This window comes from Podarcis bocagei (genome assembly GCF_964188305.1).
Source record: "Podarcis bocagei genome assembly, chromosome: 2".
Taxonomy (NCBI): Eukaryota; Metazoa; Chordata; class Lepidosauria; order Squamata; family Lacertidae; genus Podarcis; species Podarcis bocagei.
In genome coordinates, this window is record NC_138126.1 from 43191739 (window position 1) to 43214119 (window position 22381).

At 41.8% G+C, this 22381-nt stretch overlaps 1 protein-coding gene across 7 annotated transcripts in view; it reads right to left on the reverse strand.

Annotated features, from left to right (window-relative positions):
- Nucleotides 1-21225, reverse strand: part of NR2C2 (nuclear receptor subfamily 2 group C member 2) — a 35532-nt gene extending 14307 nt beyond the window's left edge. For 4 of the 7 annotated variants that reach the window (XM_081184165.1, XM_081184163.1, XM_081184167.1 and 1 more), the window contains exons 1-5: nt 20729-21225; nt 16799-16882; nt 7164-7274; nt 3767-3967; nt 1786-1888 (exon numbers count right to left, since the gene is read on the reverse strand). In XM_081184165.1, the coding sequence (XP_081040291.1) occupies nt 1786-1888; nt 3767-3967; nt 7164-7274; nt 16799-16858 (475 nt within the window). In that variant the 5' untranslated portion in view covers nt 16859-16882; nt 20729-21225. Of the gene's footprint in view, nt 1-1785; nt 1889-3766; nt 3968-7163; nt 7275-12763; nt 12871-16798; nt 16883-20728 lie in introns of those variants that run through there. The other 3 variants (XM_081184164.1, XM_081184166.1, XM_081184169.1) reach the window with 3 other exon arrangements.
- Nucleotides 21226-22381: the final 1156 nt, after the last annotated feature.

A 22381-nucleotide genomic window follows, 5' to 3' on the forward strand; every position in this document is an offset into this window, starting at 1 on the left:
TTTGCTTTTCAGTTTTTTCACATTTTTAATATGCATTGTATTCCAATCAGAAGAAAATCCTCAAGTATTTGCATGCATTTTCAGGTTTCACACATAGACACACAAGTCTCATGCTATTCTATTAGTTAGACTGGGGTGTATTTTGTGCTTAAACCCATCAGTGATGTACTAGTATGGTTCTAAAATGGTTACTCATAGCATTTATTTTATTTAGAATATTTCTTATCCAGCTTTTCAGCCTGAAGGCAGACCAACTAACAGCATTCAAAACACAATAAAACAAGGTTTAAAAGTAGAAAACACAGAACAGTTAAATATATGCCAGTGTAGGGCCAGCTTAACGCATAATCTAAATCATGGGCAAATGAAACACATCAGACTCAGTACCAAGTGGATCAGAGCACCACAGCTATAAGCCCAATCTCCTTGCCAGGGTGGAAGACTTGAAAAGGGGCCTCTGAGGATGATCGTAACATTGAGGCAGATTCATGTGGGAGAAACAGGTCCTTAAAGTACCCTGGTCCCACATTTGAGGCATTTATAGTTAATAAGCTGTGGGTTTCTTGTAAGCAAAAAGTCTTCACCATATAACCTTAAAGGTTACATCAATATTTTCAACTGTGACCAGAAACAGATCAGGGCTTTAAGAATGGCATGATGTATGCTGCATTTGTCTGGCTCCTAGTCAGCAATTTAGCCATTGAATTTTGTGCAGGAAGGGGCCACAGCGCCCCTTGATGGCACCAACCCTAAAGGGTGGGGCAGAGTGGTGGTCAGGTTGGGACTGCACAGGTGCACTGATACATCCAAGCAGTCTTGACCTTGCCAATGACCTTTCACCCCTGTCTAGGTAAAGAACAGTGATGCTGCTGCTGGCTGAGTGCCTGCACCATGTTGGCCGCTCCTGATTTTGTGTCAGCATTAGGAGTCCTCATGTTGCATGGCACAAATTAACCATTAATAAGAGAAAACTTCTCTTAGGGGGGTAATGCTGTTTGGCATGAGTTTTTGGTGCTGTTTCTTCAAACAATGTCCCTCCTATGATTGTTAGGCAGCAATGAGTTGACTAAAACAAGGTGGACAGCTGAAGTGGCATTAATGCTGAATTCTGCATTAAAAAAAATGAAAACTTAGCCCTATGCCAGATTTTGAATTTATGTATCTACCCACAGATATTCAGAAAGCAGAAAATGCTATCTATGCTTTCATTTAGCTCAGGAAACAAGAGTGGCCTTGTTATTGTGTTTCTGTTGCTAACTGGTGTGATGTACGTAGGAGCGTCAAAATATTAGAATTTGAAGTTAAAGTAGTAGAGGAGACTATATTTGGAATAATCCCCAGGCTTACCTTGATGGTGATAAATACTGTATTTTCTGAGGGTTGTATATTTGGATTGTAAGCTTGAGTTGTGCTTGCATAAGGATCAAGATGTATAACAGCTCTTAGGGGTTGATGTTAAACTTCCATCTGTTGTGAAGTTGCTATGCCAGGCACACCCAAATGTGGCCAGGCAATTCATGTCATCAACCAGAAGCTTCCTCAACACCACCTATGACATGTAGCAGCTTATTCTTCTCCAGGCCCTCATAATATTGCTACTTACTCTCAGGAGAAAGTGGAATAGAACTATACTCTGCTTGGCAATATCTAGCTTGAGCTGTTTTGCCAGAACAATGTTCTAGAATCAAATTCATCTGTTTAACAATCCACAAGTGCCATTTTTTGACATCAGTGAGCACAGTCAATTTCTTGCACCGCATCTAATAATTCTCCTACAGAACATACCTGATGCCTTGTCTCCACAGACAACACAATATTCTACTACTTGGGGTCGCTGGACATCAGTTTTAGCCAACAAACGTTCCACAGAGGCAGAGTCAGTCACAATCTAAAATGAAATATTTAGAAGGCTTACAGTGCCACTCTCCATTTCAAATTAAATGAAAAAGGAGCTGCCTAAATATTTTAAACATAGTTGTATCAGAAGAAGTCCCATTCAAGTTATCATAGAAGAAAAGTGAAAGTAATGACACAATTTTAGGTACTTTGCTAAGAAAGAAAGGGGGGAAGTATGGAGACTCTGGAAAGGGAGATGTTCCATGCAGAAGTAGCAGCAGTGAGTAAGTAACAAAAATGCAGAAAAAATGAGATTTGAAAAATAATGAAATGGATAAATATGAATACAATGAGAAAAAAGGGGGAAAAGATACAGAGGTTCAGGCGTGGTTTGAAGACAATGTGATAAACCTTATATTGGATTAACAACAGGCCAATGGAAAGAGAAAAATCACATTAGTGGCAGCTCCACAACTAAATGTTTTCTGGCTAGCATCATATGGCAGGCTTGCTCCATACATTCCTAATCAAGCCAAAAGTCTTGCAGACTAGCATGCCCTTAAGGCAATCTTCTGGAGGCAATTTTTATAACTCCATTCTATATCTTATTGCCATCTCCTTCTGGAGAGCTGTTGAATTGGTGTTTGGAGTGACTAGCCTGAAATTAAATCTGGACAAGGCAGAGGTACTATCAGCCAGTAGGCCTACTAGAATAGGGATAAAATATCAGTCTATTATGGACAGGATGCACTCCTCTTAAGATCAGGCCTAGGAGTACTTCTGGATCTGGTCTTGTTACAATATGTTCAAGTGGCCTGCAGTACTTTTGTGTGCAGCTTCAGCTGGTGTGCCAGCTCTGCCCATTACTACCATTGGTCCAACCTGCATTAGTCACATATTGACTGGACTACTGTAGTCAGAGCTACCATTGGTCCAACATGCATTAGTCGCATATTTACTGGACTACTGTAACATGCTCTATGTGGAGCTACCCTTGAAAAATTCCATTCAATTCAATTGGTGCTGAATGCTGCCAATAAAAAATTCATGGGGCAAACTGGTGTCTTACTGTATCAGCTGCCCTGGCTGCCCCTTCATTTCTGAGTGCAATTCAAGGTGCCAGTTATTCTTAAAGCTCTAAACAGTTTAGAATCAAACTACCCACTCTTCCCATGTGAATTATCCTATCCTTTAAGACCAGCTGTTCTGTGACAATGTACAGGAGTTTTCTCTGTGGCAGCACCTGAAACTCCCTGCCCCAAAATAACATCCTATTTGCATTCTGCCAGTATTTTGAAGATGTCTTTTCAAACCTTTGACTTCCTTGTTACTTAATTTAATTTATTTATTGTTCTGGCTCTCATTGCTCTTGTTCTGTCAAGCTGCTTTTTGTCTTAGTTTTTTGGTAACCTGTTTTAATTATGGTTTGTTTTATTATTGTGTTTGTTTTTATATTTTGTTAGCCACTTTGAGTGAAGAAGCAGGATATAAATTATTGTATAATTAAGTAAATAACCCTGCGAGGAGCTGATCAGTAGCCACCTCAACTGTGGCAGCACTTACATTTTTTTTCAGATAAAACAAGCAATCCTTCAACAGTAAATCATTTTAGATGAATCAGATTGCAACAAGACATGTTATAACTGACCATAAAGCATATCCATTGAATCAGTATATATAACAATCCAGGAAAAACTATATATACCTTCTGCCACATATAACACATAACTCATTCTCAGAAACAATTATTTTTGTTTAGCATTCATATTTATTTATTGTGGTGAATATGATTACTTTTGTTTCACGTGTACATCTTACACTCACTGCATATATCATCCCATGAAACAAACATTTTATTTTTAATAAGCTATGTAACGTTTCCTTTGCTTAATGGCTGACACATATACCCTTATTTAATTGCTGTTTTTACCTGTATTCTGCCTGGCACAATGTTATCTGTGGTGGTAAAGATAAGTTGCTTGGTATTAGAAGCCTCAGGTGCAGCCAATATCACTTTCCCTGTTCCTGTTCCGTCTGGACTAGCCAATATAAACTGCTGCTTTGGGGAGACTGATGAGTCCACTGCTGTTACTATTTGGATTTTCTGCCCTGTTTGCTGATCTGTGACAATCTATAACAAAAATGGAAATATTTTATCACGTGAGATTTAACAATTTAGTAGAATCATATTTTATAACTTCATAAAGTGTTGTTTCCCCTCCACTGTTAGGTTATATGCACAGTTTAGCCACAAAAGGGTATAGAAGAAGTAAAAAATTTTATGTACATGTTATGTGTGTGACAACTCAGAATGCAAATCAGTATGGAATATGAATTGGCTACATCCAATTGGTGCATTTGCACAAGTGCAAAGACTTCTGATCCAGGAAGAAGTGGATCAGTAGAAGAGACTATTTTTGTATGTTTTCTCTCCCCACTACAGCCCACAATTCCCCCTGAAATTTTGTTTTGAAGGGTCCCAAAACAGGGTTTTCTTTTGAGGGAGGGGGATGCTGGACTGCAATAGAGGGGAGGAAACTGGCCTCCCCATCTCCATTAGCAGATGCCTCCTTTGGAACAACAGTGCTAGAAGGACCAACTGGATTCCACCCATTGCACACACCATCCACAGTGCACAAATAAGCAAGAATAATTTCTTTGGCGAGATGTAAACATAAAATACAGTTCCAATAATGAAACAAAACCTGGCAGTAGTTAATTAATAATTGTTAGTAATAATACTGTCTTCTTACTAAGGATGAAACTGAACACATAGAAGAAAGATCTAGGACCAAGTGACATGGATGGCAAGAAAGCTGCTGCAGTGCCTGCAACATCTGTGCCATGCTTGTCTTTCTGCCTGAGAATGTGCAAAACTACACCTGAACCAAGAAAACTCACACCTGCAGAGATGGACTGTCCTGGAACAGTAATGCAGTGAGGGGTGCCCCTGGGAAGTGAGAAGACTGTCCAATGCATAAGACAAACGACTGAAGGAATAGGACATACAGAAGCAGGACTGTCAGAAGCCATGCTCTGTCACTGGAGCTGCAAAATTGATTACATGCCCCCATCTTGGACACTGATTCTGGACCAGAGGAGCAAGGACAGCAGTTGAAGACCTCAGTACTTAAGGTAGCTATGTAAGGTACAATGTACAGAAGAATTCCTGTCACTCCTCAGATGAGGAAGAGAGATGTAATGGTGATTCCCTACTGAAGGGGACTGAGACAGTAGTGTGCGGAGCTAACAGGAGGTGTGCTGTCTTTCAGATGCAAAGTTTCACGATGCGACAGAGACGTCTTATAAAGCCTACTGTCCTCAACCCTTTCCTGATGACTCATGGGGGTACAAACAATACTGCTAGTATCAACACACCCTTGACTATGACACAAGGGACTATGAGACTCTGGGTAGCTGACGGGCCTTGGGGCTCAGGTGTTTTTTCTGGTTTTCCTTCCTGCTGAAGGTTGTGGCCCAGTAAGAGAAAGGAAAAAACTGGAAGTAAACCACTGGCTGCACATGTGGTGTAATCAGGAAAGGTTTGAATTCTTGTACCACGGTCTCCACTTTGTTGAAGGAGGACTTCTGGCAAGAGATGGATTGCACCTTATGGTGGTTGGCAAGAATGTGCTTGCTAAGAATCTTGTGAATCTGATCAGGAGAGATTTAAACTAAAACTTGAGGGGGAGGGAGACAATAGTACAGACGACAGGAGAACAGCTGGTACTGGGGATAGCAGCTTCACTGATGCACAGGAAACTGAGGTGGTGCTATAGCAACCTATCAAAGGGCAGGAAACTATAAGAAGAAAACAGCTGGAGGGAATGACACATGGTTTCACTTGTCTCTAGACTACTGCACAGAGAATAGGAAGCAAGGTGAATTTGAGCTCTTAATACAGGATGGCAAATATGAGCTAATAAACATTACTGAAACCTAGTGGGATGAGACACTTGGCTGGAATGCAGAAATTGAGGGGTATAACCTATTCAAAAGGAATAGACCAAATAGGAAGGGGTGAGGAGTAGCATTTGTGTAGTGTGCGCTTGTGAAGAAATCCATGACTTGGCACATGCAAGGCGGATTGAGAGCATTTGGGTAAAAAATGTAGGGGCGGGGAAACAACAACAGTGACATAACTGTTAAAGACCTCAAAGCTAAACTGAAGACATTTGACAAAGTCCCCCATGATATTCTTGTGGAGAAGCTGATAAAATGTGGGCTGGACAAGATTACTGTTAGGTGGATTTGTAGTTGGTTAACTGACCAAACCCAAAGAATACTCACTGATGGCTTCTCATCATCCTGGAAAAAAATAACAAGTGGGAGCCACAGGATTCTGTCCTGGGCCCATTGTTGTTCAACGTCTTTATAAATGACTTGGATGAAGGAATTGAGGGGATGTTCATCAAATTTGCAGATGACACCAAACTGGGAGGGGTAGCAAATGCTACAGAAGACAGAATTGGAATTCAAGATGACCTCAACAGATTGGATAACTGGGCCCAAACAAACAAAATTAATTCCAATATGGACAAATGTAAGGTTCTGCACTTAGGTAGAAAGAACCAGCTGCACAAAAATAGGGGACACCTGGCTTGCCATGTGAAAAGAATCTACGGGTCTTAGTAGACCACAAGCCTAACACAAGTCAACAGTGTGATGCAGCAGCAAAATAAAAGGCTAATGCTATTCTAGGTTGCTTCAACAGAAGTCTAGCTCCAGATCAACGGAAGTCATAGTAACACACACTTCTGCCTTGGTCAGACCACATCTAGAAAACTTTGTCCAGTTCTGGACACTACAATTTAAGAAGGATATTGACAAGCCGTAACAAGTGTAGAGGAGGGCGACCAAGATGATCAAAGTCTGGAAACCAAGCCTTTATGAGGAACGGCTGAGAGAATTGTATGCTCAGCTGGAATAGGAGGCATGATAGCCATCTTCAAATATCTAAAGGGCTGTCACATGGAAGCTGGAGTAAGCTTGTTTTTTCCTGTTCCAGAGACTAGGACCCGAAACAATGGTTTCAAGTTACAAAAAATGAGATTCAGATTAAATATCAGGAAGAACTTTCTGATGGTGAAAGCTGTTCAACAGTGGAACCGAGTCCTTTGGAAGGTGGTGGACCTTCACTGGAGGTTTATAAGCAGAGGTTGGATGGCTATCTGTCATGGATGCTTCAGCTGAGATTGGACTAGATGACCCTCAAGATCCCTTCCTACTATGATTCTTTTAAAATTATGATTGAAAATACAGTTTTAGCAGCTAGAGAGAAAAGTCAGATGATATAACCAAATTCACAGGTGGGAAAACCCTTATACCTGAATGCGCTGTGGTGAAGCTACTGAAGAATCTGTGGAGATTATCTGGATGCGTTGGGAAGGGCTGGTCATCACTGGAGATTCAGATAATGTTGTCTGTACGGTTTGCACCTATATTGAATAATTTAAAAACTGATTTAATGCATGGCAAACACAATTGTGAAAATGGTTAAAACTCAAATACTAAGTACTTCCAGCAGGAAATGTTTATCTGAAACAATTCACTAATACTCCCATACCCAAAGGACTAACACTTCCTCTAACAGGATGATCAGCCATGAAATCGGATGCCCCAGTTTAGGACTATAGATAAGATGCTACTTGTCTAGTGTTAAGGTAGTAAGTGTTGCACTGATCACCAGAAATCATATACAAAATTAAGTATGGGGTAGTACTGATTGTCTGGGCATTAAAAAAAAAAAACATTCACAGACATTTCCATTTTTGAAAGGAAAGTTAGAAGTTTCCTTCTACAACCAACCAAATATTGAATCATCATGATCACACTCTGTAACAGTGAACTCAGACGCTCGAGTGCCTGAAAATGAAATAGGGTCATTTAAAAATAAAGGAGTGGTTTCTAGATGAGGGCTTCCTGGATAAGCAGAAGTTTGTTTGTCTATTTATTTGAAGTAACAAAAATGTCTGCAAGGTTACAAAATGCAAACAACAGTTTGTATCAACAGAAGGGGGAGAAGGGAGGACCAACGGAACCAGAAGTTACTGAGACTGGAAGCAGTTAAGACACAGAATGTTGGAACATCAGTTGTTTGTGGGAGAAGAGGAAAGAAAATGGAGGTTCAGATTTGGAGCAGGCAGCCCTGTATATGGAGTATTTGGAGGCGGCCTTGAGGAGGCCCTTTCCTACCCCTGAGCCCCTTGCCCAAGAGACCTGAAGAGGACTGCAAGACTCTTGTTCCTGGCTGTATATGGAGCCCAGGACAGCAGCACTCCACTTAGGAGGTAAGGATAGATTGCAGCACTGTGTTGCAAATGCACTTGTTTCTTCTAATACTGAACTTGGGTGGTTCAGTGACTATCCTTTTGGCAATGAATTGGGGCATATAAAAATAACAACAATGGTTCTGCATACTCAGGGGGCTCCTTGAGTATGTAGAATTATATAAAACATTATTCTGATTCTCCAGATAATACACCAGCAGCCTAAATGGTCTATGTTTACTTCTTCCCAGAACCCTGAGCTCATTCGAATGGCATATGGATGTTGTCAGCTGAGGCGAAAAAAAGAAAAGGAATGGGAGGAGGAATTGGCCAGGTTGAGATGCAAACAGCTTATAGGACTCTGAAGGTGGGGATTAGGTTTTCATGAATGTGTGTTGTGGCATTAAAAGAAATCCTCCTCCCACCACAATATGGGGAGGTATTAGGAGTGGTGGAAGGAAAATGGCTACCAGTTTCCAGAAACATCCTGCTCACCTTATATAGCTATAAAATGCTTAGGTTCAGGGCTGGAAGTCAGCCTTAACTCTGTCCCTTTTAACACTATAGAGTCCAGCAGGGAAAGGAACAAGGACTTGAAGCCTCCCTCTCAGAAGATTGACAGGGACAACACTCCTTCCCTCCCCCAGTTATTCTCTCCACCCCACAAGCTAAATATGGTCAAATTCAAAACAATGCAACTTAGAACTATGCTTCTTCCTGCTTGTGCAAGTTTTGCTAAATCAGTGTGTGACATGCAAACACAGCCACTGCACCTTACAGGTTGGCGTGTTTTTGTCACTGAAATCTACCTCTTTTTTCTTGCAATTACACACCTATGACCTGGGTTATAAATCTGAGTTATCTGCATTTTGATTTGTTTATTTGGTCCTTTGCCTCAGAGGACCTGCTGCCTGGCAACTGCCAGCAAGGGAAGACTGCTTCCATTACAATCCAGTTGCTCAGCTTGCCCGCCTTGCCTCAGAGGATTTCGGTGGGGCTGTTACCATATACAACAAGGAAGAACTAGTTTGATGGCAGGAAATGTTGCCTGAATTAGCCTGGCTCCATTAGGATAATTTTTGTATCCGTACAGTACTAGATTTTTTTGTTTCAGTACTAGATTTTTTTGGTAGCCTCTTCAACAGCCTCTCAGGACTACTAATTGGATGTGGAAAAGAGGGCCCTTCAGGAGATGTACCAACTGTGCCCTTTTCTGTAAAAAGCAGATCTAACGTTGGTCACATAAACTCTATAGAAAGTTGCTTCTGAAAACTATTCAGGAACTTCAGCTTATACAAAATTTGGAAGCCAGAGTTTTGTTGCGGGCCCGTTTTTCAGAACAAATACTTTTCATACTGTTCAATCAGCATGGAGTACCAGTTCATTTCTGAGCACAATTCAAAGTGCTGGTTATCACTTGGCTGAGGATGGAGTAGCACAGTGTGGAAAAGGGAGGATTAACCCATTGCTCCTCAACTGCTACCCACGAAATCCCTGTTTGCAGCAATTTAGTGGGGAAAGGCCCTTTTGTGCAAATGATCCTCCACAAGCATAATTTCCTTGTTGGAAATGGGCGAGATTGAAAAGGGGCCAGGGATTCCCCACCTGTGCCCCCAATGGTTGAAACCAGGATACATGAGCCTGCTTGCCATATTCATCAGAGGCCCTGCTTTGCATCCAATTGCCACTGAAGACTAAGTGGTCAGGGCATGAGAGGGGCCTTTTCAACTGCACAGCTGGGCTGTGCAACTCCCAGTTCCAGGAGGCTCACACTGCCCCATTTTTACCAGTGTTTTGGTGTGCTGCAAATTTTTGTTTTGCTGTATTTTTAGTTTGATTTAGTTTCTTTCTTTCTGCCTTCTATGAATTTAGCTGCTATTTTGTTCACTTGTTTAATTCTTCTATAAACTGTATATTGCCTTAACTGATGTTTGTGAGCCACCATAGGCAGGATATTAAGGGGGGGGGGTTAAATAAAAAGAGTTCAGTATGCAGTTGTTAATTTTTGTCTTAATTTAAAATAGAAGCATAAGTATAATGTGGGGCAGGCATAGAAAAAGTCAAATATTTGAGTGATACCTGAGATGTGTGTATGAAAGACCTCTCTATGGGATCCCTGTCAGTGGAGGACAGGCCATTCACCATCACATTGGTGTGCAATTGCAGCAGTTTACTCCTGCTCTGCTAGGCACTAATGGAAGTCATTCACTTTTATGGGAGAAAGAAAAAATGGATACTAAGGGTTATTGCTTAGGTTGTGCAAACAAGCCACTGGTAAATGTAGCTTCTGGCATCAGTGACGGGTCCAACCCTTCACCCATCTGTAGTTGCAGCCTGCTTTCTTTCACCATACGAAAGTAATTGAGCCTCAGAATCATACACTCCCTCCTCCACAGCATGCTCAGATTCTTTCCATTGCCTGCTTAGTTCAGATGTTCACGGCAAACTATAGTTTGTCATGACCAATAGCACACTCCTGTACAGGTGTATGCAGGAGTAAATCTCATTGAGTTCAATGAGGTTTATTCCCAAAGAAGTGGGTATAGATAGGACTGCAGCCAAAGTCGGGGATAGCATAAGGAGAAGGGAGCATGCAAGACCAAGACTAGTGTATATAATGCCAAACAACAACTTGGTACTGCATCTGAACCGAGCCATTGTGAAAGAACCATTTTTTCTATGTAAGAGAATCTAGGGCAAAAGAAAGAATGAGAGAGAGGCACAGAGAGACTCCTCAGACAGACATGTCTTACAAATATGACAATATAAAGCATTTTGTAGCTATTATTTTGCAAATTCGAAATATGCATCTAGCAGTCAACCAAACAGAAAGTTCTGGCCACTTGTCATCAAATAAGTGATCTTGCTCAGTGTCCTTTCACACACAAGACAAACAGAAATTCTTACGTTCACAATTGTTCCCTTAAGCAAATATAAATTCTACAGAACAAAAAGCATGTAAAGACAAAACAATCCCTATCCAGGCTCAAGGTTCTTGTGTTAATTTACAATGCCCTTAATACCTTGGGTCCAGGATACCTCAAGGACCACCTGATCCGTTATTTCTTGAAGACACCACTAAGATCTTTGGGGGAGTCACTGCCAGTGATTCACCATGGCTTTTATACACAGCTTGTATCTACCAGCAGCCATGCATTCAGAATTGTGGTCCCATTTTATGGAACTCCCTTCCAACTGAGGTAAGACAGGTTACCTCCCTTCTGAACTTCCAGTGCCTACTGGAGGCTTTTCTTTTTGTACCTGGAAGGTATTCTGAATTAATTTTATTTTTATAGTTTTAACCAATGTTTATTTATATAGCATTGTGTTCCTTTTACACCACATTGAGACTATTGTAATTAAACAGTGCATAAATACAAAGGAATGATATTTTAATATGAAACACATGCAACAACGTTATCTGATTACTAATTATTTTTTACATTAAGAACACAATTAACTAATTATTATTTCCCAAGAAAAATATCCTCAGAATGTCACTTGTAGTCTTACAGCTACAGGGAGTATCATGGGGAAAGCACACAAAGCCACCATATTAAAATTTTATGCAAAATGTGTTAATTAGGTAAACACAAATGAAATATACAAGTGGTTTGCAGCTCCTCAGCTTGGTCCTTGGTGCTGTACTGCCTACAGATCTTAGATGAAACAGACCAGCTATGTACATAAACAGGTGATATCCAGTAATGTCATACTCAGAACAGGCCCCCAGTAATCAATGTTACTCTGTGTATGACTAACATTAGCTATCACCCACACAATAAAATGGTATAAGACTCGCAGAATGCTATTGTTATCCATAAGGAACGAACATATGCTGAAAGTTCAAAAGCACAATGCAAGAGCTTTCTGTTTAAAAGCTAACTTTGCATTTTTGACACTGACAAAATATAGCAAATGTTGAGAAGATGCTGCACTATGTAAAAAAAAAAAAAGGACATTTAACTTTAAATATTTAACTCCACTTTTAAAGCTACCCAACATGTTCTAACTAATTTATTTTGAATCCTATATATCTGTAGTTCTACAACTATTACAGTCAGTACCCATCGGTTTCTCTTTAAAATCTCACCTTTATACACAGGTCAGAAAAAGGTTAGTCATCTGCAGCATTTGGCAATAGGTAGATAAACAGTTTACTTGGTATCAGATTTATTCCTACTCTGAAATTTTAACCTGTAATAACCCTTAATTTTTGTTGAGCAAAAGGCAGTATATTCTAGTTTATCAGGAAATACAAACTAAATCTTAATACGCTTGTTGTAGAAACTGCTATAAACTGTGGATTAAAATTCTGTGCTAAAATACTGTACATACTATCTAAAGATAACAAGTAGTGCTAATTATTCAAACTATTAATTAGAAGTCAGCTTCCAGATAAATGGCCATTACTGTGAAATTAGAATATTCTGAATTTTAAATCAATTTAAACTAGGAGCAGTATTAGCAATATACTCTTAGTTAAAATTGCTGTTAAGTTAAAACATTTACAAGGATTAGATAAGCAAAGTGAACGGACTATACATTTAACATAAATGTTTCTTCTTAAAAATAACAACACTCCCATCTTCAATAACCTTTGAATCATTTGCTTCCTGGAGCCTCTCGCTTGATACTGTACAGACTCTAGTACTTACAGTGTCAAATCCTTCTGCAGCTTTATTTACATTTTTCTTCAGCAAAGATCTTTGGCCAAAACAATCGAAGAGAAACGAAGAGATCAGTTTTAGTCTGTTCCCAAATGTTTGTATCCGAGCTCCATTTATAAAGATTCCAATCACAAAACCAGACAGAATTGTTTAAAAATGCCCTCTCTATGACCCTGCTCCTCTGAAGGTCAAGTACACTATCACTCCCTGTAACCAAGGAAGCAGAATCGACGTGTTCCTGCTGTTTTGCCAGCTGCTGAAGCAGTTTGTCTAATAATACAATTAATTTCACTGGGGGAGATGTACCCAGGTTACAAAGCTTTTCCTTCTCTTTGTCTCCCCTGTGCCCAACTACTACTGCTCAATAAAAACTACAAAGTAGCAAAATTCAAGAGAAAATAATTTGTCCAGCTCTTGAATAATTTTCAGACCAGTAAAATGAAAAAAGGAAACTATTTTGTTCCCTATGGGACTTATTTTATCTTTACAGTTCATTAACTTAATATAGCTAAACAAACACTACATTCTTGTGCACCCATCAAATATTTTGCGCTGGAATCAGTTTTATTGCACATAATGATAAATCCATTAATTTCATGGTATGTGTTAGAAGAATTAAGGCTACCATTTTAATTCTCTGGAGGAGCAACAACAACAACAACAACAACAACAACTAGATAACTATAAGTCTTGTAAATTAACACAACACACTAAAATTTCCGAAAATCACAGAAACTTCTGAAAAGGTGGGCGGGGACCACATTATGTTGATTCAGCTTTTTTAAAGTGCTGAAACCATGACATTACAAAAAATTATATGCAATATACTTTCACTGCATAAATTTATGCATTGTGTCAGGTTATTATTGTTCAGAAAGTGGTTAAATTAAAGATGGCATTTTCAGTGACATGCTTTGTGCTGAACTGCAATGCTTCCCCCCAGCACTGGGTGATTTACTGTATTATTAGACCAACTACTTCAGCAGCTAACAATACCATCCTTTCCGAGCAAAACTCCAATCCACATAATGTTTATGCTCATTTGTACAGTGGTGCCCCGCCAGACGAATGCCTCGCAAGACGGAAAACCCGCCAGACGAAAGAGTTTTCCGTTTTGGAGGTGCTTCGCAAAATGAATTTCCTATAGGCTTGCTTCGCAAGACGACAATGTCTTGTGAGTTCCTGCTGGTTTTCTTCCCTTTCCCCCCCTTTTTCTAAGCCGCTAAGCCGCTTATCAGCTGATCCGATCAGCCGCTAAAAGCGCTAATCCGTCAATGGGCTTGCTTCGCAAGACGAAAAAAGCGCTAGACGAAGAGAATCACAGAACGGATTCTTTTCGTCTTGCGAGGCACCACTGTACCTGAGTCTGTCCGCCTTCCTATTTTCAAGCACCTTACTGGTAGTTAGGATAGGCATAGTTTGGAAACTGACAGGAAGGGAAAAGTCATAGGTCACCATTGGTGACAATCCCTCTCCCACATGCTCAACGCAAAACTCCAAGTTCCCTGCACATTTTCAAGGGGTGTATTTCACTGTGCCAACTGAGAAACCAATCTCTTGCCCCTCTTCCGCACTCTGGATTAAACAGAAGATTCAGGGGAGAGAAGCGTTTGGCTTCTGGCTCCATATTTTAACTTGATAACAAAGATTCTCACTGCTCATGCCCTTTCCAAAGACCAAAGCACTGAGACCACTCCCCTGATTTTTCTATGTGTGCCAGAGGACTCAAGGGAAGAAAGAGGAGTATGGTAACCACAAATAATGGCAGACTATGTGAAGCCAATATATGTTGCCTCTTTAGGCATGGGATATATAGAGGTTTGAGTACAATATTTCACCTAGGAATAGAGGGTCCTTGTTACATGAGGAGTAAGTAGATAAATCTGTTCTCACCCTAAAGGTTAACATTTTCTTTCTCTTCAAATGAATGGAATACAACATCATTCACCTGGTGGTGTCCTAGTGCCCACTCAACGTCAGTCTCCTCCAGTAATGCAAATAAGAAAATATAACATACATTCCAATAATTTCATGGGCATTTTGCTAATCAGAAAAAATAATCAAAATAAAAAAATTCCTTCCAGTAGCACCTTAAAGACCAACTAAGTTAGTTCTTGGTATGAGCTTTCGTGTGCATGCACACTTCTTCAGATACACAGTGTATCTGAAGAAGTGTGTATCTGAATACACACTTCAGAAGTGTGTATTTCGTTGTCCCCGAGAGGGGACAATGACAATAAAGATATTATTATTATTATTATTATTATTATTATTATTATTATTATTATTATTATCTGAATACTGTGTATTCAGATACACAGTGTGTATCTGAAGAAGTGTGCATGCACACGAAAGCTCATACCAAGAACTAACTTAGTTGGTCTTTAAGGTGCTACTGGAAGGAATTTTTTTATTTTGACTATGGCAGACCAACACGGCTACCTATTTGTAACTAGAAAAAATAATGTATATAGATGTATTTGGTTATTCTGAACTGAAGACTATTTCAGAATTAACTCAGTTAACTGGACAGCTTGGCTAGTGATATTGAAGAGTAAAAACGTAGAAACAACAAATGCACTGCTGTACATGACAGTGTTAAACACAAGACAGAAAACCCAAATGTAAAAAGTAGATGTTGCAATGCTACTGACAAAACAAAGGACTACAATAACTATATTGTGCAACAGAGGAAACTAGTTGAACAATGTTACTTCAAGGAACATTTCATTAAATTTTAACAAACCTTAATTTCAAATGCAGATTTTAAAAAACTGGGATATAATCTTTGTTAATAAACAGTCATCTAGCCTTAAGATATGGTCACTGGATTTAAATCTGAGAAAAATGAACACAGTATTTTCACTAGATGATGATGGTGAGAAGGCTCCTGGCCATTTTAAAGAGATAGAGTAAGCCCACAACCTACACACATTTAACTTGTGCGCATTCAGCTTTATGTGCATGGCACGCATAAATAAATAAATGGGGCAGGGTGCCAGGGAAAATGACTTTGGCAATCCTACCCACCATTGAACCTAATGGGTTTTGACTATACACAATGTTGGCTTTAGGCACGATCCCCAGAACATAACCCCCACATAAGTTGAGAGCTTACTGTATGCAAAGGATGCATAAATGAAATAGAACCCTACAATGCAGGTTTAAAACAGACAATGGGCAACTACTTATCAACAGCATAATCTATGACCTCCTTGACAGAAATACACAATCACTTAACACCCATTCTGTAAGCAGTTCCTGTATGTTATTATAAGTTAGAAGCCTGGTGCGGAAATAAAAAATGTGTTGGCTGGGACGGTACAAGTGGATGATATGAGATTAGACTAATCAGAAAAACATAGATTAGTTCACAGCTAACAGCAAGGCGGGAAGGTAAACGGCATTTCCGTGCGCTGCTCTGGTTCGCCAGAAGTGGCTCAGTCATACTGGCCCCATGATCCGGAAGCTGTACGCCAGTTCCCTCAGCCAATAAAGCGAGATGAGCGCCGTAACCCCAGAGTCGGTCACAACTGGACCTAATGGTCAGGAGTCCATTACCTTTACCTAACAGCAAATAGATCTGCTTAAAAGCATAAGAAATATCTATATGGATGAAGCAGCAGAAGCCACACTGGACATGTTCAAAGACTTGCACATGCCTGCAGGTCTCATCTAGGCCCTTCAGCCAGGCTGCTAGGAATATGCAGGATATAGGGGGATGGCTGCAGAATTAAGTGCGGCCCCACATTTTTTTCACCTAGCAGCACTGTATGACAAGCTGTCATTAGAAGGTGGAGAAGGGCATTACCCTCTGCTCTCCTGGTGGACATTTTGTTATATACAAATGAAGTTCAGTACAAAACATGGGGATTGAAAAATATCGCTTTATATTTTCAAGGGGAATAACCAGCATTTTATGAAAAAAATCCACTTTAGATCTGACCATCTGTAAACAATAGACAATTATATTTTCTTTTTAAAAACCAGTCAAGAGTTACTGTAATATCATCCTTCACTCACCTCAGCCACCTGCTGTGTCTCCACTATCTGCTGAGCCAGCACCTCCATATTGGTTGTCATGGTGAAGGAGGATCATTAGAGAACCTTTTTGGAGAGATGCCAATAACTTCTATCAGCAACAGAAAAATTAAAGCTTTTGCCATTTTATTACTAAGAACAATTAAATATAGTACAGTATACACCCCCGTGATACTACTGAACACAGTTTCAAACGTTTCATTATAAAACAGTGATATTATGTTACAATCATTAAATTGCTTTATTCATGAAAAAAGTAAAAATAACATTTTTAAAAATAAAAGAGGTACTGAGCTCCATATATGCCATCACCAGGTTGCCAAAAGGACCAGGAATCTCTTATTAGTAACTGTATTTGTGGATGAGCACAACATGGAGAGGCCCCTCATCTCTTTCAAGTTCTTCACACACTGCAGATATGTCTCTTATGCCAAGCAAGAGACAGACCCCTGACAAATTCACAGCTCATGCCACCATGGGAGACACTCACATCTGTTTAGAAATATTATCTTGTCCATTGAGTATCTCCCAGCTCATTCAGAGCTTTCCTCCCAACCAAAATCTAAGCACCTTTGAATAGGCATTAATATTGTTGGTTATTGTGAAATAACCAAATCCTGTGTTCAGTTTGTGAAATAGGGTTAATTTTATCAGATTAATGAAATAAGAAAACATTTGCCACTTTCATGAAATAACCATCTCCACTTAGTTCAGAAAGAAACAACCAGTAGTAGTCATTATCTGCTTTTGCAAGCCTTCACTAGCTGCTTAGCAAGGCCAAAGAAACTATGCTTCCTAGCTTCCATGCTTACTGCAACAGAGGACTGAACACTTCTTGCTTTCACATAGCTTTGAGGAAATGCAGGTGTATCCAACTGTTTTTGGTGGGATAATGGGAACTATAAAGTGACTTAACTATATAGAGCTAAAAGAACAAGCTGATTTCCAGATCTTTTCACACTACTGAAATTGCAAATTATCTTAGGATTTCACTTATTATAAAGCAACTAAGAAAATGCCTATCATTGTACTTTGTAAAGAGGAAAGAAAGCCAGAACACAGGCCTGTATATTACAGGATTCCATGGAGGCAGGCACAACACACTTTTCTGCATCATACACAGTGAACCTTTTTCACATTATTCTGCTTACCAAGGACCCACACCTGTCACTAAACTGTTGCATGTTCCAGGCGATCCTGGAAAGGACTGAAGGATGCAGATTAAGTTCACATAGGTTGGTTATTCTAGACTTCACCACCATGCGTGAACTGACACAAAACATGCTGAAGCTGTGTGCTACAGGGAGAGATAGGAATGAATGGCAGCCACTCATTTAGACAGAAGAGTAAAGAGGTGCACCTGAGTTTGGTCACTCTTAAGTGACAAAGTATTCCAAAAGTAGAATGGGAACTAACATTTATATATGAATACTAGCTAAAGGCCAATCCTCTCTCCAAATCTATTTCCTACAGATGCCAAAGCACCAGTGCGGTGACCATTGCTGAATTGTAGCCGCCACCACCTCTTTAGGACGTCCTCTTCCACTGTGCTATGTTGTTGCCAGGAGTGATTAAAGCAACACAACCACCTCCCACCGAAGAAGAGGTGTAGTGCAAGATGGACAGGTGGCACAGGACAGCAGCTTAATAATGTAGATTGGTGACCATCACCACATCTTCTTGTGCACATTCTCTTGGTATAATCCTCCCTGCAGCAGCTGTGCTGGCAAGGAGTTGGACCAAATTCTCCCCATCACCCCAGAGAGAAAGGATGCAAACAAAATAGAGCAACCATAATCTGAAGAAACAGTCACATTCTTCTTCTCTTGCTATCATTCCATCTAGGCAATGCAACAGGGAGAAATGGGTCCAGCAGGACTAAGAGCTATTTTCCCTTTAAAAAGCTCATTTATTTTATTTGTTTATTTATTGAATTTATTTATATACCACCCTATACATTTATATACTGCCCTACACCCAGGGCAGTTCACATACATTCTGAAATATGGCAACCCTAGTAGTGTCATCACTAATGGAACTAGGAAACAAATTATAGTACAGTGGTACCTCAGGCTAAGTACTTAATTCGTTCCGGAGGCCCGTACTTAACCTGAAACTGTTCTTAACCTGAAGCACCACTTTAGCTAATGGGGCCTCCTGCTGCTGCCGCTCCGCACGATTTCTGTTCTCATCCTAAAGCAAAGTTATTAACCCGAGGTAATATTTCTGGGTTAGCGGAGTCTGTAACCTGAAGCGTATGTAACCTGAGGTACCACTGTAATAGTAATGATCTAAAATTACAAATTACATTTGGTTGAAGTAGGGATAGCCAATGTTGTACCCCCAGATATTGCTGGACCAACACTCCCATACTGGCTGGGGCTGATGGGAGTTATATGGAGGAAACTATGTTGGCTACACCTGGGTTAAAGGAATAAAGCACATTCAGTCTATAGTTGTGGCCCATGAGCTCCTCAAGATGATCTGTTTACTGAGCATTCATCCTCATTTGATTACAGTTTATTTGTAAGAAAGGTTTATTCATTAAGCAGTTGTTCAGGTTTGTTTGCTGGAAAGTTTTAAGATGTACAGTACGAGTCTTCATTCTGATTTCCTTGTGAGGTTACACATCAACAATTTACCCCACACTTCTTAGTGCATCTCCATGTCACTTTTCTAACTGCAAAAAATGAGGGTTTTAAAAGTGCATTTGTTGTGTCCGAGAGTTTTAATCCACTTTAATTGTGCAAACCCAAATGTCCGGTGACCGGATCCCTCCTGCTAAATATTGCCAGCCTGGGTTGACCTGTCTTTAAACTAGTGACGGGTTACCTTTGCAACAAAGTACATCACAGGCTTCTGGTTGTGACAATTTATACATTCCAGAAACACAGATGCAAAATTTGGTAAATTTCTGTTAGTGGGGACAGGCTAAGAGCACAATCCTACTCAGAAGCAAGTCCAGCTGAATTCAGTGGCGCTTGCTCGTAGGTAAGCGAGATTACGATTGCAGTCTGAGCTCTGACACGCAATTAAAACGGTGTTCTTGAATTTGCTAAAGGGAAGAGAAACATTCCTAAACCTTGCGTTCCCACAGGATACTGTTGTTCAACGTTTTTGTGAAAAATGAGGATTAATTCAGCCAGGAACTACGATGGCAGGAACGAAAGATTTGACGAGCGTCACCCTCCACAGAACCCCTTTTCGCGCATTCTCCCGGCCCAACCAATCGGCTCTCGTCGCCAGCGGAAAGGAAAGCCCGCCCTCCCACCGCCACAACGGGTATAATTGGCCAATGCGACCGCCCTTCAGGCCACTTCCCCCCTCCGCCCCCCAATTAAAGTTGCGGGGGGGGGGGGGAAGGAGAGATAAGGAGAAAAAGGCACTTGAAGCACAAGATGGCGGAGTTGGCAGGTAGCCAAGTCCAAAAGCTCCGCCATTAGTCTCCCCGCCTTCCCTAACGTTCCTTCGCCCGTAACTGGTCGGGCCCGGTCGCGGGCACCCAGAGCGTGGCAAGCGGCAGCCCAGAGCGGGAGAGAAGCGGGTGGTGGTAGTAGGGTGGGGGGAAGAGTCCGCTTAAGATGGCGACGGGCTGCCCCGTATGCAAAATACCCGCCGCCCCCTCCCCTCCGCCCTCCCGGTGGCAAAGGTAAAAGGGTCGGGTTCAAGCCACTGCCTCCGCCCGCTCAGACTCCATCTTCTTTTCTCCCTCACTCGGAGCCGGTGCAGTTTTCGCGGCATCGCGGCCACGGCAGACCCCGGGAAAGGAAACGGCGCAGCGCCCGAAGCCCGCCGATCTCCGCCGGCACACCCCCACCCCGCCCGCCCGCCTCCCTCTCCGCCTCGAAAGAGCCGTCGCCCCTCCGAGCCCGAAGCGCGCCGCGACCCGCTAGAATAAGGAAGCTCATTTACCTCAGGGTTTGGCGCCAAGCAAGCCCGGCGGTGGCTGCCTCGCAACGGGTCTCTGGCCAGGCCTGGGTTGCCCCCCCACCTTGCGGGCCCGGTGAGGGGGGGGAATAAAGGCAGGCGGAGGCAGCGGCACCGGAGGGGTTAACGTCTTGCCCTGCACGGAGCAGAGAGGGGGGGAGGAAAGGAGAGCCGCTCTGTTGTTATTATTATTGTTGTTTTCTGGGCGGGGGGGGGTGAACGGGAGTCTTGTGCCGAAAGGTCAGAGTTCGTGACCCCGCCGGGCGCCGCTGCCGCCGCCTCTGCCGCCTGGGAGCGTCCCCTCGTTTCCTCTTCCTAGCATTACGCCGGCCGCGGCCCCCTCCATCTCTTCCCCCCACTGCCACCCCCTCCGCCTAATGAGGCGGGGCCGGAGCTGGGGAAGCGGCAGAGAAGAGGGAGGGGCTACCTGTGGTGGCGGCGGCTTCGAGCGCCCGCGTGCCTCCTGTCCCATCCCACACAGCTTCATTCTCTCCCCCCCCCCCCCTGCCATTCCAGCTCTGCGATCCTTAAGGTGCAACTGGCGGCGTCCGGGTTCCATGCGCGCGGCCTGCGCTTTGCAAACCGGGGTAACGGACTCCGGGCAGAGCTCATTCTCGCGCGCCTCCTGGAACCCCGACGCCGCAGGCGGAAGAGCCTTAACCCGCCGGGCGGCGCCCCCGCCATCCTCGCCAAGGGTATCTCGCGTCTGTTTGAATGCGGCCTCTCAAGGGGCAGACGTTCCCCTCAGGGGCATCCTGATCTCAGGCATGCGAGAGGTAATCTCTTCAGGTATCCTGCCCTCGAGCATTGCTTAGAGCAGTGGTTCCCAAGTACGACAGTCCCCGTGTTTTTCAAAAGCCAAAGCCAGGGACTTTTGAAAAGCTCGATATCTCTGTGGTGCTTTTTGTTGTGTGAATGGTGCCACGGACCCCCTACAGTCCCCGGACCACCAGTTGGGAAGTGCTGGCTTAGACCTTTAAAAGTTAACAGCAGGGCTTTAAATTGGGCCTGGAAACTGACTGTAAGCCTGTACAGATGGCAAAGTAATAGGTTGATTGTATTGGCCAGTCCCGGTAAACAAGCTTGCCCCATTTTGGATCAGCTGAAGTTTTCTGCATCTTAGATGGACCCATTAAAAGTACTGCCATGTTTTTTACTGTGTCTGAAACTTTTTTAAATGCTTTTTTTGCAAAACTAAGGAGAGACCCATTTAGTAAGCTGCTTAATATAAGTTTTGAGAGCATTCAGAGGTGTGGCTACCAGGACATTTAAGAGGGCACCTAAGATTTGTGCTTGGCTATGCGGTCTTTATCTGTCAATCTGTAAAGTGGTTTCCTAAGTGGCATATCTATAGAAATTATCGTTAGCGTCCTGCCTCTTTCCTGTCTATCAGTAGGTGAGAGGCATGCATTGTGATTTCTGATGTAAATTTTGAATAAACAAGTTTTAAGTTTTAAAATCTAGTAGTGGATACCACAGAATTCTAACAATGGGGAAAATGTTTCCCTATATTACCTATTTCTCTCTATTGCTTTCTTTGGAAAGTTTTGTGTACATGCCTTTTTCCACCTAAAATTTATTTTATGTTGTGGGGTTGTGTTGTCCTAACATAACATTTCTGTGAATGATTGATTTTTA